This window comes from Panicum virgatum, chromosome 2K, assembly GCF_016808335.1.
Source record: "Panicum virgatum strain AP13 chromosome 2K, P.virgatum_v5, whole genome shotgun sequence".
NCBI lineage: Eukaryota > Viridiplantae > Streptophyta > Magnoliopsida > Poales > Poaceae > Panicum > Panicum virgatum.
In genome coordinates this window covers 57,073,385-57,090,151 of record NC_053137.1, presented here as the reverse complement: position 1 = coordinate 57,090,151, position 16,767 = coordinate 57,073,385, and the positions used below count along the sequence as shown (strand labels likewise).

Genomic DNA, 16,767 nt, shown 5'->3' with positions numbered 1-16,767 from the left:
CCATGAAAAATTCACAATCTCTGTAGGATGGACCATTTCACTTCTCAGTTCGATCTGTTTCTCGTTGTAGGACGGACAACGTTTGGCCAGTGGCATCTAACCGCAGATCATACATACTCCGATTCCTAAATAATTGCTATTTTGAGATAGTTTGATCATCAGTACCTTTTTGAATATTTGATTTGAAATCAACATACGTCCAACGGGGGTGGGGGCGTTGGGGTTGGCTGGAGCATTTTAATTAGCAAATCATCCCGGAATCCCAGAAGGCCCCAGCGGTGTGAGCAAGCAAGCAGCAAGGGTCAAATTAAAAGCCACCCTTGCTTTCATCAGAAGTCGTTTAGAACCGTTTTAGTGTATTGATTCCGAAGGGTAATATATATGGAAAAAGTATAAATTACTACCCTCAACTATAGCCAAAGTCTAGATAACCCCCTAAACTATCGTTTGGTTTATTTTACCATCAAATTATGCTTTTTGGTTCAAATTACCCCCTAACATAATTTATCTTTTTCATTTCTCCATGCATAGGTGAAGTTTTAAGTTGAAATTTTACAAAATGATAGTACACATCATAACACATGTTAAAAAAATATATCGTAATTTTTTATCATTATTGTGATATGTTAGAATATTTAACAAAAATTAAACATTGGAGTTCAAAATTATATAAAAAATAAAGTTGAAAAATTATAAAAAGTTTCTAAAATATGCATCGTGATGTCCACTACTACCTTGTAAAATTTAAGATTAAAATTCAACTTGTGTATGGAAAAACAAAAAGAACAAATTGTATTATGGGGTAGAATGAACTAAATGACATAGTTTAGGGAATAAATTGAACCAAGTTATAGTTTAGGGGGTTATCCGGACTTTGGTTATAGTTGAGGGTAGTAATTTAGACTTTTTCCTATATATATTGTCATATTGCTCTTGAAAGTAAACATAGTAATATTTGACATTTTCATCCGATTCAAGGCCCAACTCAATTGAAAACTGAAAGCAGCACCAGATCTTGAGCTCAAAGGAAAAATATTCACCAGTACAAAAAGAAATCCATGCAGGATTCAAGTAAAACGAAGAAACTATAGTCCATGTTTTAGATGGAGTATAATTTATTTAGGATCATTCCCTCCATCCCATGTCCATGAGTTTGCAAACTTCCAACTCACATTCTAAAAATGTAGATGCAAAAGACAGACGCAAACTTAAGTGTCATCAATTAACTGGTCAATGCAGCATTGAGCGCACTGTGGACATCGACTCCAATCTGAGCCTCAGCCTTCTCCAAGTCAGTTGAGGCCGACCCAAGCTTGGCAGTGAAATCAGCAAGACCCTTCTGGACCAAGGCTGGGTCGATCTGATCCACAGGGACCGCCTCAACAGCCACAATGTCAGCTATGGAGTTTGCATGGACGAACGCAAATCCACTGCTCACAAAGTACTTTGTCACATCGTTCCCCTCATGTACCGAGAGAACACCAGGCTTGAGCTCAGCAATTGTGGCAACATGGCCTGGCAAAACACCCATCTGACCAGTTGTAGCTGGTACGATCACCATGTCAACCTGAAAACAAGTGGAAACAGAACCATATCAATAAAAGGCAACCAAAGAGGAAAACTATTGTCAGATAAGCTACACAAGAAAGCAACCGATGTGAACATGGCCCGTCAAGATAAGCTACACAAGAACGCAGCCGATGCCAACATGGCACATTAACCATATCATAACGACACAGAAAAGCGATGTAATCCAGACATCAAATACTGTTGGATAGCAATGGCAAAACAAGACAGTAGAGATCAAATCCTAAAATCTATACACCAAACATCATAATGTAAAGAGTTACATTCTAACATATATATAGGTCTGCATGATACACAAATAAGCAATGTTCAACTTAAACAAACCCCTGGATTATAATTGTACTTGGATCAACCCTCTGAACAATAAGTTCAATACCACAATCCATAGGAAGCATATTAAGATGAAAGGACACAGCCATTCATGCCAGCAAGCTACTTCTACAAATAAGAAACTAAGTCGCACAAATTAAGCTACCACTTCGTCTATTCACGAAAAGAACAAGAATCATGAACACAGGCAAAGCCAATGATGGCACCAAGCTACCTTTACACTAGGAAACCAATTCACGCAGATTAAGCCGCTACTTGGTGTATGAAGGACAAGAACAAACAACTATTTATGCCACAAACTGAAAAGCAATTAGCAGACACCATATTAAGATGGAGTTTTATAGCATGGAAGTTCAAAATGATACTAAATGTTGTCGAAGTGATGACCTTGTTCAAGCAATACACGCACAGTTACATGATAAGAATTGGTACAAATCTAGGTCATTTATCCTTGATTCACCATTTCAACTAAAGACGTACAGATTGAAGATAGACAATTAAACAAAAATGAAAAGAACAGACAAAACACTGCAGGCACCAATATAAAAAAGAACAAAAACACATAATAGGATTACATCTGATGTATCATGCTAGTAAGAAATAAAACTTTGATCATATAGACATTAAGATGAGATAATGAGTAGGCGAAAGAAAATTCTGCAAGGAACCCGAAATGAGATATGAGACACACAATCCTCATCCCCAGAAAACAAAAGGATGAAAGTGAATAAAAGGAATCTAAGCAGTAGGCATGTATTTCGGCTGCTTAATGATATTCAACCAAGATGCTCTAAAATTGCATCAACTCATATACATCCAATAACCAAAATAAGAGGAACCCTTATCAGCAGCAATTATTTGCAATCAGAGAAGCCAACCAACACATTTATCTGGAGGGCTACAGCACATTGACCAATACAAGGACAACATCACAAACAATGTAATACCTGATTATTTTCTAACAACCACTCTCAGTGAGTAAGCCTGTAGGATCATGTGAACATTGATCGGATCAAAGAAATTTGACCTCAATAAAAACGCCAGCTAACAGCACGCACCGCACCACCTTACAGCGAACCCACAGCCGCAAACCAAAACACCACGACCCCAGACGGAGGTTCACATCAGGGCCGTGTGAACCAGATCAAGGTGGGGGCATGTATTCTCAAAACATCGCCTGCATAGGCCAAACCAATCCCCAGATCGCGCAGACCACAAACCCTAGAAACGCCCGAGCACACAGATCTGGCGCCAGAAATGGCGGAGGGCCCGGGGGCGGCGGACGGGTATACCTCCTTGTTGGCGATCTCGGACTTGTAGGGGAGGACGAAGTTGACGGTGAGTTTGGTGGGGATGGTGGCCGGCGTGGGCGGGCGCGGCTTCATCAGGGAGATGGGCGTCTTGGGGGGCTCGAGGTTGGGGGCGACCTTCTTCCACGCCTCCACGAACGTGGAGTCCTCGGCGGCCTCCGCGGGCACCTCCGCCGTGGCGAGCGCCCGGCGGGCGGTGGGCGCCACGGCGGCGCGGGAGGCGAGACGGCGGGCGGCGTGGCGCAGCATTTTTTTTTCTCTACACCTCTCTCGTGGCCTCGCCTCGCTGCCCTTGCGGATTTCGACGGATGCGGCCGGTGGGAGAGTGGGTGCTACCGTCCTAGGGAAGCTTGGGGGATTCAGGCGATTTTGGAGAGAGTGAGGGGTGGGAGAGCTGTTGTTGGGCTGGGCTGGGCTGCTCTGCTCGTGCTGGATCTGAAACGAATTACTAGTATTTGGGCTGGGCTGGGCTGGGCTGAGCTCGGTGCGCAGATTGCCTTCTTCCTTCTCACGTTTTATTTGTGGATATTACCAAATTGTAGACAAGAAATCTAGGTTCTCATTTGGTTTAGTGCCAAAATATGACCAGTTTCCCCTCTTGTGACGTTTAAGAAGTTTATAGTAATTTACCATTGTTTTGGTCACAAAAATTGAAGTGACCAATTCTTAGAGGTGAACCAATTGATAGTCAAATTTTATTGGCATTCGCATGTCTTGATTTTGGAGCGGCAAAAATTAGAAGCCAGCCAATCAGGCTCGTAGCTCCTATCTAAAAATATCTAACCAACGGTGAATATTTTTCACCATCAGGGTGTGGAGCTAGGTAGAAATTTGTGAGTGCGGCCGCCATGATCTCTTATAACTTCTAGACTTTTATCATATTTGCTTCACTATAATGCATATCCTATGAAGTGCTGCACTCTCTAGCTCCACCCCTATTCACCATTTGTACAGCTATCGACGGTTGACAGTCGACGATATCCAGCGTGATAACTTCACGTAACAAGCACATTATTTTTCTCAGTGTATAATATTTTTCGCAATAAAGAGTATAATATTTTGAGAAATAATGTATTCAAACAGCTTGATAGTGGCGGGAGGGGGATCTAACTAGAGGAATAAGAAACTGTACTCCGTAGAAAACATAGCCTAGGCATAGACATGTAGAGCATCAGAACGGTTATCACCATGACACTTTGGGACGAGACCATTACACTAAGTTTTGTTAGGATCAACTTGAATGTTCCTACTGGTTGGATTCAAATGCACATTTCTATTTTTTTACACTTGACTATTGCAAATACTGTTCACTGACAAACAGAACAGGACTAATGTACATATTGTTCCGATTTAATTTGCATAGCACAACACCAACAAAAACACATTTATTCCTGAATTAGCCTCTGAAAAAAAAACACTTGCTTGACGAACAAATATGGGATGCAACAATGCACGATCAAAGCATTTCTCATAACCAAATTATAAAAGTAAACCCGAATAGGATCAAGCCATCCCCTCAAAACATATTGCAATCAAGCAAAGTTACACAAAGTACTCCCAATTTCCAATCATCGCACTCTACTTTCGCCAACATCACTTACACCATTTCTGTGGCATAAATATCAAAACTATAACGAATGCATACATTATGTAAAGGTAAAATATCTTGGTCATGTGTGCTATCCGAAAAGGGTTGGCCAACCCCACCCTATATAGCACCTCTATACAAAAGCCACTCTGCAGGCGCCTTCGTGGTACCAGGGAGGCATGCAATCACTGCACCTTGACTTCTGATGGCAGCAAATCCTGGAATATTCACATCATACCACTATAGGCCCCGATTGCCTTTCTATACAGGTAAGGGATGAGGGTAGCGCCATCAACCTCTCTCAATGCACAATATGACACCTCTTGTTGTCAAACCGCATAGTGAACTACAACGATCAAGAACGAGATACGTTGCAATCCTTGTGCTCCTCAGCACTGGCCGTTGGTAAATAGCCATAGCCATCTTGTACAAGCCTGCCCCGACAAATATCCAATACATACTGTGCCATGATATGCTTGTTCTCGTTGCTTGCATCTGATGTCTATCACCATCAATTCAAAATAGTGCAGAAGGGCACAACCTGTGGGCCAAAGTTGCAACCCACCAAACTTCCAAAATGTGGCTTCAGCCAATCACAAGCTTTCATTATCACTGTTGAGGAGGTTGAAGAGACTGTGGTTGGGTGTTATAGTGGGCATAGGATTGAGAGTATAGGGGGTTCATCATGTTCTGCAAAAACGCAATACTAGTTATGTCTGCTACAACTTTCAAATCAATGAAGGAAACAATGGATGCAGATATAGGAAGTCAACCCACCTGTGACTGGAGAGGGCCAGCAGATGCAATTCCATAATGCATCTGAGATGACTCATCTTGCGAGGGATCACTATATCCCGCTTGTGTAAACACTCCATGAGATCCATGGGCCATGTGATCCTGGATCGCATCAACAGGCTTAGGAGAATACATATGCAAGGGGCATGCTCAAGAATAGGTTGCTTGACATAACAGTAATGAACGGATATCAAGAAACAGACCTGAGATACGATGTCATTGGTTGTACCAATGTGGGAGTATCCTGGATGTGCATTTTGGTTCATATAATTCCCAGAGTACCCAGATTGGGGTGCTTGAGTAAACTCAACACCATAACCACCTTGAGAAGCCTGTGAATGGGAACTTTTATGAGCAAAAAAAAAGAATACATAATTGGTTGATTAAATTTCACAAAGCCATTCAGCAGATGTACAGATACAGATATAGTAAAATTGTATGTGATTACACGACACAAACCTGAGTAGAGAAATCCGCAATGTTGTAAGGCACATGAGATCCTTGGCTCTTGAAATCATCTCCGAAGAAGTCCTAGCAAACCAACAAATAAGTATTGCATCATCGGAGAGTGCAATAAAGATAATAATGTCAGGCATCATGTATTGCCAGTACCTGAGACATCCCACCAATGGAAAAACCATCACGGAAGGTTTGACTGAGTCCTTGGACAGGCATCTAAGTTGCAGAGGGAAATGTTACTATGTGACTACCGTTATTTCCAGTATTATAAGATATAAACAAGCAAACCTGTGTCATTAATCCTGTTTGGGACATCTGGGCTCCACCAGAAGGCTGACTACTTGGATTCTCCAAGCCAGTGTAGTTAAAGTTGGACCCTATGCCACCCATAGCCTGCTGAGAGTTTTGTTGATGAGCAAGGTGGCCACCAATAGGACCACCTGTATTAGAACGAGGTGCCCCAAAGTTTCTACTTCCAGGCTGAGGCACCGGTGGAACAGCTCCAATGGGCCCATGCATTCCACGGGTTGGGATTGCATATGGTTGCGAATGTGGAGCCCCAGGAAATGGAGGGAAAGGCATACGAGGTACAGCATAGCCTGCTGGGTGCACACCAGGTTTAGGAACTCCATTTGGGGTGCCATAAGGAACAAATGATTGTCCTGTATTTGAGGGAGGGGAGGGGGGGCGGGGTCACATGTTGAAAGGAAAAAAAATATGTAAAAAAATATACAACATGAATGTGTAAACTGGATATACCTTTCCCCCTACCACTTCTTTTATCTGCTGCTGGGCTCGCTCCAGACCCAAAATTGGCTCCATGCATAACACCTTGACCACCGCCCAGGAACAATCTCCGGTCATTATAGATCTATACTTACCAAAATAGCATGGATGAGAGAGGAAAACAAACATGTCAGGATGCATCGCAGCAGTGATCTAGTGAAAAAACAGTTCACCTTTTTTGGCTTCTGAAATTGCACCATACTCTGCTTTAAGTTGTTTAAAGGTCCTTCTACCAGACACTCATGCTCCTAAATACACAAAAGTTGAGTATCAGTCTCAAAACAACGCGAAGTACTATAATTGATACTTGATAGCCGTTCACATATTCGAAGTGTTTATAAATTGCCACACTTCACCCCAAAAGAACAAAACCAACAATCCAAATCAGCAGCCAAATGTATAAAACACAGATTTAAAGGCGTAGCTTAGGCGTCCAGGCAGAGCCAGCTCGCCTTGTCACCTTTAAAACACTGGTATAAAAGGAAAGCTTACCTTGTAATGTGTCAACAAGCTATTCCAAAGGGGCTGCTTGCTCAATACTTTTGGGTTACCAAGAATAACTATGCCATACCGTGCACGAGTTAGCGCAACATTTAACCTGCGTGGATCATTGAGAAACCCAATTCCCTGAGAAAGTAGAGAAGGCATCAGTTTACATGGCCGTGCTACAAAACAGTTTGCTCATCAAGCACAAACAGGTAAGCTACAAGCAAGGTATCTAAATGTTGCAAATGTAATAGATTACATAAAGAAATAAATGAATAGACGAGCATCCAGGAATACTCCAAATCAACAGGGGCAAAATGGTTTCAAGTATCAACTCACATAAACAAATCACAAATAAACAAAACACAGATAGCTGCATAATGAACATTCAAAGGCTAGTAAAATTGCGCAAACCACCACAGTCCGCAAAATAGTGTACATTATTATAAAATGAACAAACAGCATAAGCATACCTGGTGCTCATTGCTTCTAACACACGACAGAATAATGTAGTCTTTCTCTCTTCCCTGAAATGAGTCTACACTAGCTACCTGAAAGAGGTGCAAAACTTAAGCAAAGCATCCTTCTACAAAGGGATTAACACTACTTTTTTTACATGTTTTATCGCCAACCTCGATTTCCTTGTAAAGTTGTTGGCGAAGAGAGCCATTCCTTGACATGTAATTTACAATGTATGCCCTTTGTCCTTCATAAGGTGTGATAACTCCAATCTGTAAGTTTAACAATACATGAGTACCGCAGTGCCAGGGATTATGTGATGTTCTCCATAAGATAAGGATATTCTGGTCATAAAATGAATAGAGTAAAAATACCTGGCTTGGTACAACACCACTTCTTAAAAATGTTGTTACAATTTTTTCAACATTTGCAGCTTCAGTTCTATTCAGATATGATGTCCCACTAGCACTGATCTCTTCTTGTCCCATCTGCCAAAAATTGTTATAAACATACATGCAAAATGGAAGAGCTTTTGTGTTCCAAACATGACAGTTCAAAGATTGTCGAACAAGCTACCTGCACATAGAAGAACATAGGCCGATTTGGAACAGGCCAAGGAAAATCAATTCCAGATGATTGCCTCTCATTAACAGTTACTCCGTTTTGCAGTGTGCCTTCATAGAAGCAGTTGGACGGAAATTCAGAGAGGCAAGGGTGCATTCTATACTGGACCTGTAAATCCGAGATGATTAATTTAGATGATCGCAGATGGGCAGATGGTACAGGGTAAGTTAATTATTGCAGACATTTCTTAAAGTTTTGACATAATATAATATGAACAGCAAAAATCAGGCATTGAATCACCTTTAGACATTCATTACCACTATATGTGGTTATGTTAAGTAGCAAAGATCAGGTCCATTGATGGTTGAAACACCTTTACACAATATTACAGGTTCTTTCAGAAAATGTCTTTTCTTTAGCGTCAAATATTTGTTCTTATCCTAAAAATGTAGTGCATCTGTTTTTTGAACTATATGAGCTTATCCTACACACCATAGTTTGAAATACAGGAGTACAAATGCTTGCGTGCATAACACATCATTGCAACAAGGGTATGCTTCATATTAAAAAACCAATAGTTCCCAAATGGACCAAGTTCCATGAGTAACCATCTCTACAGAAAATTGGACGTGAGAGAACTAACAAATTGTTAAGGAACAACACAAAAATCGTAGCCTTCATATATTACTAACGTTGCGGGATGAAGCTGGGGGAGAATAATTGATGCCAAGGTAGCAGTGCTAATACATAACACAACACACGCAAGTATTACCTGTAGCCTGAATGGCTTCACTCCAAGGATAACAAGGCGTTCAAACAGAGATTGTGCTAAACCTGCACGAGCTGCTTTTTTGCACATGATGACCGGACCCAATTGACAATGATCTCCAACAAGAACGACCTAAATGAATTGTTATTATAAGAGTATAAATACAGGATATAATAAATAAACCTTAAATCAATAAAACTATAGTTGTTACCTGCTTGACACCAAGCACCAAAGGAATAAGACATTCAGGTTCTGTTGCCTGTGTGGACTCGTCAATAAGAACCTGATAATAAAGTTCACCATTGCTTCAGGATATATTACAGAAAAGACATCTATGTTAACACTAAGGCGGCAGCAGGTGTATAATCATAATCATTACTTGTCGGAAACGGAAGTTTGAAAGACGGGGATCTCCAGCACCAACACAGGTGCAACAAATGACATCAGCACTTTGCAGTATCTCTCTTTCAGTGGCACGTTTTAGTGACTTGTACTTCTTCTCGTCACTACTGGACAATTCACCTACCAAAACAAAAAATGCATGTAAGAATACTCACCCAACTCTGCTACCAAGGGCACATTGAAACCCTCAAAAAATGGTTGATTGTGGCATACTGGCATCCCAACATGAATAAATTACCTTGCTCATCTTTCAGTTGCTGTAGCTTGTGCAATTCGCTCTTTTCAGATGTATCAAGGTGCCTAACCTGCATGATTTAACAGATGCATTAGTAATGTTCACATATGAATTTCCATCAAAGCGACCACATAAAAATTATGGATGTACCTGATAATGAAGTGTAAGATGCTCAACAGGAGATGAAACAGCTTCTCGAGATTTTGCACACAGCCTAACAACCTGTAGCCAAAAATCACAATTAATAACAGATCACAAAATACAGCACGAATAGCGGGACAACAGCACTAACAAAAGCTTAAAGAACTGAACAAACATTGCTCGTGACAAATGTACAAATCATGCTCACTTAATCATCCAAACAGCTACGGCGTATTTAGAATAAAATAACAATAACATACTCAACAGGAAGTAGAGAAGAAAAATGAAGCTAATTGAGACTGTTTAAAGCTGAAATTTCAAGCAGGGTGCAGCCATATGGTTATCCTGCACGGTTAAATTCCAAGCAGGCTTCAATGTACCTTGAGACCAGTTGAGCTTATCTTCTCTGCCAGTTGATCAACAGCAACGTTACTTGGTGCACATACAAGAACCTAAGATTTGGAGGACAAAGAAGGTCAAACGATTCTCCCAAAATATACCAGCATAGCAAATAACACTCTTACAGCCTTATACCTGTCCTTGACCTTGTTTTGCCATGTGATAAACAATTGCAGCAGATGTGACAGTTTTTCCAGTGCCAGGTGGACCTTGAATCAAACTAACTGGCTTCTGGAGGACACTTTTAACTGCTAAAACCTGAACATACACACCACACAATTCAGAAGACAGCATCAGATCAATCAATAGTAACAAATGGATTATATCAGCAGAACGCTACTAGGCACATATCTACTGCATGTTTAAGAAGAAATGGTAGTAGATACATAGGAGTATATTGTACCTGGGAAGCATTTAGTTCTGGAAGTCCTGGTGCGCCAAAGCGTCTTGGTAGAGTATTACGTATTATTTGATGCTCGACTTCATGTCCCAAAAGGTGATGGTATATGTATCTGTGTGATACAACAGACACATGTAAAACTTTGTTAATAGTGATACAGTTGTGACAAACAATTTAGAGGAATGGAATTAAACAGGAACTCAAATACAAAACTAGTAGAAACTACTAAGAGTGAAAGGCACGAGTGGTTCTTAAACTTGTCATGTCATGGAGTATCATCCAGGCCCATGAACTTGGAAACTTCTAATAAGGGTCCATAAACTTGTTAAAATGCATCATATGGGTGCAGAGTACCCAAAAATACCCCTAGGATTGATTTTTCAATATAAGATCTCCACATTAACATGCCACATCAGTAACTGGTGGGGTATTTTGGTCAATTTGAACATAGATGACAGATTTAATAAGTTTAAGGATGTGAATCTGCATTTTCGAAGTCCATGGACCAGACTCCATTACAAGTTCAAGGACGACACACATTTCACTCTACTAAGAATATTCTGCAATATGAAGAGTTGGCAAGTGTAGATCACAAACAATCCTAGTTCACCGACTAGATAAAGAGCCTCGTTGTTCAATCAACTTTGACATGTCCACTGCACAACTTAATCCTGCCCACAAGGCCATGCATTGAACTCACCCACTGACACTTGTCTCGTCTACGGCGAAAGTTTTCATCGCTCCTTGCATTCTATCAAAGCTAGTACTTTTCCAAACAAAATCCACACTGAATCCAATGCTTAGTTCAGTGGGTACCCCCTGAAATTCAGAGATACAATTACAATAGGTTGAGCAGATGCTAAAAAGAAACAATAAAAAAAGTACCTCATACCTGACTAGCACGAAGCTCAAGTGCCACCTCCTCTTGGGCAGTGAGCTTAATCTGGAAGAAAAATGTTCTTAGAATGGCATAAAGGTCAAATTAACCCAATTAAGACTATCAAGCAATTATCAACATGTTTCCAATACACATACCACATGTCCCACAGACTGCCATGTGGGATGTGAACTATCACCAGGATATCTCAAGCGCAGCTCATCTCCAGGCACAAGCCTCAACTCATTATCTTCCTAAAATACATAATTGATTTCCCATGTTAGGCAAAGAATGCACGATGCAGAACCAACAGTCTATGAAAAAAAATGGTGTAAATTCACTAATCCCATGTATTTCAGATCTTATTAAACAAACCTTTGGAAACACAAAGTAAGCTACACGCTTCTTGTTCAGCCCAATATCCCACCGAACAGTTACATTATCCTTGCTTTGTGACTCTTTCATCATCTACAACAAAACACAAAACGATAATGCAAGTCAGTTCTGTGATAGACTAAAAGAAGCATGAGATCATATCCAGAATACGATACCTTGTCATAATCAGCCTCGAGCTTTATCAGCGGAGCAAAAACATTTTGATACTGGCAAAAAAAGAGTAAGGATATGCTAGTTACAATTATAGATAAACAAATGAGATTTGAAAGACTGCCAGTAGTAAAAAGTAATCTGAGGAAACAGAAATGTAGAGATTGTTGGACCAAGGTTAAAGGCCCCCGCCTCTCCCACTATAACACCTGGGTTTTATGGTCGGTTGGCTAGGTGGGGCGTTCTAACTTGGTATCAGAGCCGAGGTCCTAGGTTCGATCCCTCCCGGCCACGCATTTCCGCTGCGCGATTTCCCCTGCGTCTCTCGTGTGCTGAGACCTGCTGCGGGCTACGCCGGGCACTAGAACCTGCTGCGGGCTACGCCGGGCTCGCACGCCGTAGGGGGAATGTTGGACCAAGGATAAAGGCCCCCGCACCTCCCACTATAACACCTGGGTTTTATGGTCGGGTTGGCTAGGTGGGGCGTTCTAACTGAGATGTCTAAGTTTATAAAGTTCTAACCTGATAAGCATCTTCATATTTCAAAACCACAGACTGAGGTTCATCATCTACACCAGGCTTTTCAAGATCTTCAAGGGAGGCATCAGGATTTGTCTTCCAGAGCTCTTCTACTTTGTTAATTTGCTGAGCACTAATTTGACGAGCTCTCAGCTGCTCCTGCTCTGAGGGTACCTGGGAAGAAGTAAATTGCTCAACCATCAGAATGCTAAAAGCTTACGTCAAGCACGCATGCAAATGGTAGACCAACCACATAAAGGCATAAAGCATCATGAGAAACACTTACCTTTACAAGCCATGACAAGAAACACCTGTCATCAATAAGTGGACACCACTGACTAAGATCCCAATTCATATCCTTCAATGCATTAACACTCAAACAAGGCTCTCTGCACAAAAGAACAACAACATTCTCCGACTTTGCTGAGATAAACCCAAGAAGAAATACATTCCGACAACCACAGTTATAGCATTCAAGAATTGTTTCTCCCAAAGGGCTATCCTTGTGAAGGTACACTTCCTTATGCTTGGCCCTGACCTGCAAAAAACAAATGCATGATTATGACCATCTACATAGCAATAGTTTCATATCAATAGGTGAAAGCAAGTGTATTCTGGCACAAAAAAATAATGCCCTTAAGCATGAGTGATCTAACCTACACTCAAAATATTTATTTTGTACACAAAGCTGAAGGTTTTGCTATGACACGAAGTACAGTAGGCCTAATGTTGACTACTAGATCATCGAGACAGTAGATGAAGCGAAAGATTCAGCCTACCTGACAGCATACTCTCTCTAGAATAAGTTGAACTGAAATATCATCACTTTCCTCCCATCCTCTTCTCTCTCCATCATTTTACTTGTAAACAGCTAGGGCCCTACGGCTCAGCTTTTGGAGCAGGCATTTATGCGTTCTTGGTTTGCTTAGACAAGCTCATAGCACACAGCAGCAGGCATTGATATCTCAACACCAAAAGTGTGTCAAGGCTACAGTGTGGGTGGGCTTAATGATAGCTAGCAAAGCTATTTTCTGGATAACTACAGAGCCTCCCAATAAGCAAATACAGTTCCAACATAACAAGTTCAAAACAAATGTCACAATACGGGCAATCAATGGTTATGACATTTTTTTAGAACAGAAGATATAATGTATTCCTGTTGACATTGAATGCCCAATTCCTATACAACTTGACATGATCTTCACTGAAAATAGAATTACTTTCCTAGCAAACTGTTTGAATGACGTCTCAGAAACCCACTGAAAGCAACTGAACGAGTGAACTACAGGCTAATAGGAAACATATTTGCCACAACATATAGCAACTATTACAAGCACAAACAATGCAAATTTTAATAGAGAACAACAAAAGTGGCAACAAAATATGCACTTCTAGCAATATTTTCATTCCCACAGCAACATTTCCCATATATACAACCACTAATATAATATTGCATATTGGGCAATTTCAACATCAAAATTCAAAAGAGAATTAACATGACTCGAAGTTATTTTACCTACAACTATTTCACCAGAAAAACTTCCTAATCTACTGAAATATCAATCCAGGATGAACACTAGGATTAGCGAATTGCAGAGACTAGAGAAACAGCTATGAGCTCATACAACACAAATTACAGGATTTAACACTGTGACTCATTGCATTAATTTTAAGATGGCTGTGATCACCTCACTACCTCAGCTACTCACATACATACTACCAAACATGCAACTGCACCATCTGAACTAATGTTTACTTATATAACTGCAAAACTACAGCCCAATAAAACATACCATCATGTTTTAGCAACCCCAAACCCAAAGCTTAAAATTGATGCAAAATGGCAGGGCATGTCGGTTTCTAAGCAACTATAAATGGAATTAACAACTCGAAAATCTTAAATATTAACTAACCCATCCTCGTTTACATAAGCAAACTAAGCTACATCATAACGAAAGGTAAGGAGACAAACCAGGTGGTTGACAATGTGGGAGCCAGAGGTGTTCCCCCGCGAGTTGCAGAACCACTTGCGGCAGGAGGGCACGTTGCACCTGGCCACGCAGGCGGGGTTGTGGATCCCACAGTACCGGCAGGCGTGCTCCACGAAGTCGCCCTTGCCATAGTCGTACCCGTCGTCCCCGGCGCCAGCGCCTACAGGCTCCTCGAAGCTGAGCGCGGCGACCCCGGAGGTGAGCCCATCAGCCGCGGCAGACGTTCGCGCCTTGGACGCGGAGCGCGGCGACGGTGAGGAGGAGGAGGCCGGCGGGGTGGGGACGTCCTGCGGCGCGAGATCGGGCTCCGGGGAGGCCGCGTCGGGCGGCGGCGGCGGCGGGGCCGGCCAGGACGATGACGATGACGCGGTGGCGGCGACGGGCGGCAGCGGCGCGGATCGTGGTGGCGGCTGGGACAGCTCTGGGAAGTCCGGATAGTCGAAGTCATCGCCCTGCGTGTTGAACTCGAGGAAGGTGTAGGCGTCGCCGGCGGCGGAGGCGGAGGGGTCCGGCTGCGAGGCCGTCTCGTACAGGTCGGCGGCCGCGGCGGAGGGCGGCTGCGTCGCCATCCCCGCCGGCTAGGGTTAGGGTTTTGCTGCTGGCGGAGGCAGGAAAGGGCCACGGGGCGAATCGAGAGGGGGAAGGGGAGAGAGGACGACTCGGGGCGGAGAGGATGGTGAAACGGGGTGGGGGTTTGATTTGGTTTGGATTTGCTTTGCTTTAACCGTGTGGGGGTGAAGAGGGTGATGGAGAGAAGTAGTTTGCAGGGGGTGCACGGGAGAAGTGGGGGGACACCGGTATGCCTACGACTACGAGTCTACCTGCGACGACTACGCGTTGGTGCGGTGTGGTGCGCGCTTCGAACGGGCCAGGCAATTGTGGTCGTTCGGCCCACCTGTCTTGTATGGCCAAGCTATATCCGCTGATAGGCCCAGAAAAGGAAAATGATTGTGGATCGATGAATAATAAATAAATAAAATGCTAAATAGTTTCAGCTTCCTCTCGAAAAAATAAAGAACATGTTTCTGTTTTCAAAAGATAACTAGACAAATGCAGTTTTCAACGTAACAATTCCAAGCCCTGAAAACATCTGCCTTGCCTGTCATCCTTGCGCGCAACTAGATCTACACACAACTATAGATCAAGACCCATTTTTGTTTTTTTAAGGAGAAGAAAACTCTGCTTTATATGGGAAGAAAACAGGTACAAGGACACCAAAACGCCACTCGGGCAACTAGGAAAGGCCGTTTAACGCTAGAGAGAATAAATAGACAAGTAGAGCTATTACAAAAGCCACCACACAACCGCAGGTTTAGATGACATCAATATCAGTTATGGAAGTTGTGGTCGGAGCGAAGCTCATCACCCATGATTTCAGCCGCTCCACCAGCTCTTGCGCCTTGTCTCGATCAGAAACCTTCAACAACGGGATCCATTTCTGCATAAAAGCAATGCTCATATATAAAACCTGGATGGCGTTAATCGGGATGATGCAAGCCCAGCAAATATGAAGTTACTAAAACGTTTAGGCATTTTACATCTTCTTGTGGCCCAGCGATCCTGCCAATCATCCAAGAGACAGGACAGCCTATCCAACCAAAGCTCTAGGCCAACCCAACCCATACCAATTTAGCCGTAGAACAACGGAAGAAGATGTGGTTAACCCCCTCCGGCTGCTGGCACAGGCAGCAAAGATAGCTTTCACTCCAACCTCTATTTCTTTAAAGAGACTGTCGTTGCTCAGCTGCCAAAGGAAGATTTTGATCGTCAGCGGAATTCTAATGTTCCACACATTGGACGCCGCCCCCAGCGTCACCCCTCGATGTGTAATGAAGGAGTACAGTTGATTTAGTTGAAAACATCTTTTTCTCGTCTAGCGCCCAGAAGGCGATAAGGGAAGCAGAAGTTCCTTCAATTCGTCCAGCCTACACCGGTCCTGATTAGTGAGGCTTCTTCTGAACTTCACTTGCTAGTCTCCCTCACCCCAAATGTCTAGTACCGTTGCCTATGGGTTACTGCACATTTGGTAGAGATCAGAGAATTTAGATTTCAGTGGAACATCCCCCAACTAGATGTCCTCCCAAGTCTCACAGCGGAGCCGTTGCTGCACATTTTTTTCCCACA

The 16,767-nt window shown here is 42.5% G+C and overlaps 2 protein-coding genes across 2 annotated transcripts; both read right to left on the bottom strand.

Annotated features, from left to right (window-relative positions):
- Positions 1-977: 977 nt before the first annotated feature.
- On the bottom strand, positions 978-3,566 carry LOC120688606 (ATP synthase subunit delta', mitochondrial-like). The gene is made up of 2 exons (XM_039970976.1): positions 3,210-3,566; positions 978-1,567 (listed from the first exon to the last, which is right to left on the bottom strand). Exons 1-2 carry the CDS (start codon positions 3,474-3,476, stop codon positions 1,223-1,225), a joined length of 612 nt encoding a protein of 203 aa, XP_039826910.1. The 5' UTR covers positions 3,477-3,566; the 3' UTR covers positions 978-1,222.
- Positions 3,567-4,691: 1,125 nt separating this feature from the next.
- LOC120688597 (regulator of nonsense transcripts 1 homolog) lies at positions 4,692-15,366 on the bottom strand. The gene is made up of 29 exons (XM_039970964.1): positions 14,625-15,366; positions 12,939-13,190; positions 12,656-12,826; positions 12,139-12,189; positions 11,963-12,055; positions 11,746-11,841; positions 11,603-11,653; positions 11,411-11,529; positions 10,714-10,822; positions 10,446-10,568; positions 10,292-10,363; positions 9,921-9,992; positions 9,774-9,840; positions 9,513-9,655; positions 9,345-9,416; positions 9,137-9,265; positions 8,377-8,532; positions 8,175-8,288; positions 7,974-8,072; positions 7,815-7,892; positions 7,348-7,482; positions 7,029-7,103; positions 6,829-6,940; positions 6,358-6,731; positions 6,223-6,285; positions 6,070-6,141; positions 5,814-5,942; positions 5,593-5,712; positions 4,692-5,505 (listed from the first exon to the last, which is right to left on the bottom strand). Exons 1-29 carry the CDS (start codon positions 15,210-15,212, stop codon positions 5,425-5,427), a joined length of 3,816 nt encoding a protein of 1,271 aa, XP_039826898.1. The 5' UTR covers positions 15,213-15,366; the 3' UTR covers positions 4,692-5,424.
- Positions 15,367-16,767: the final 1,401 nt, after the last annotated feature.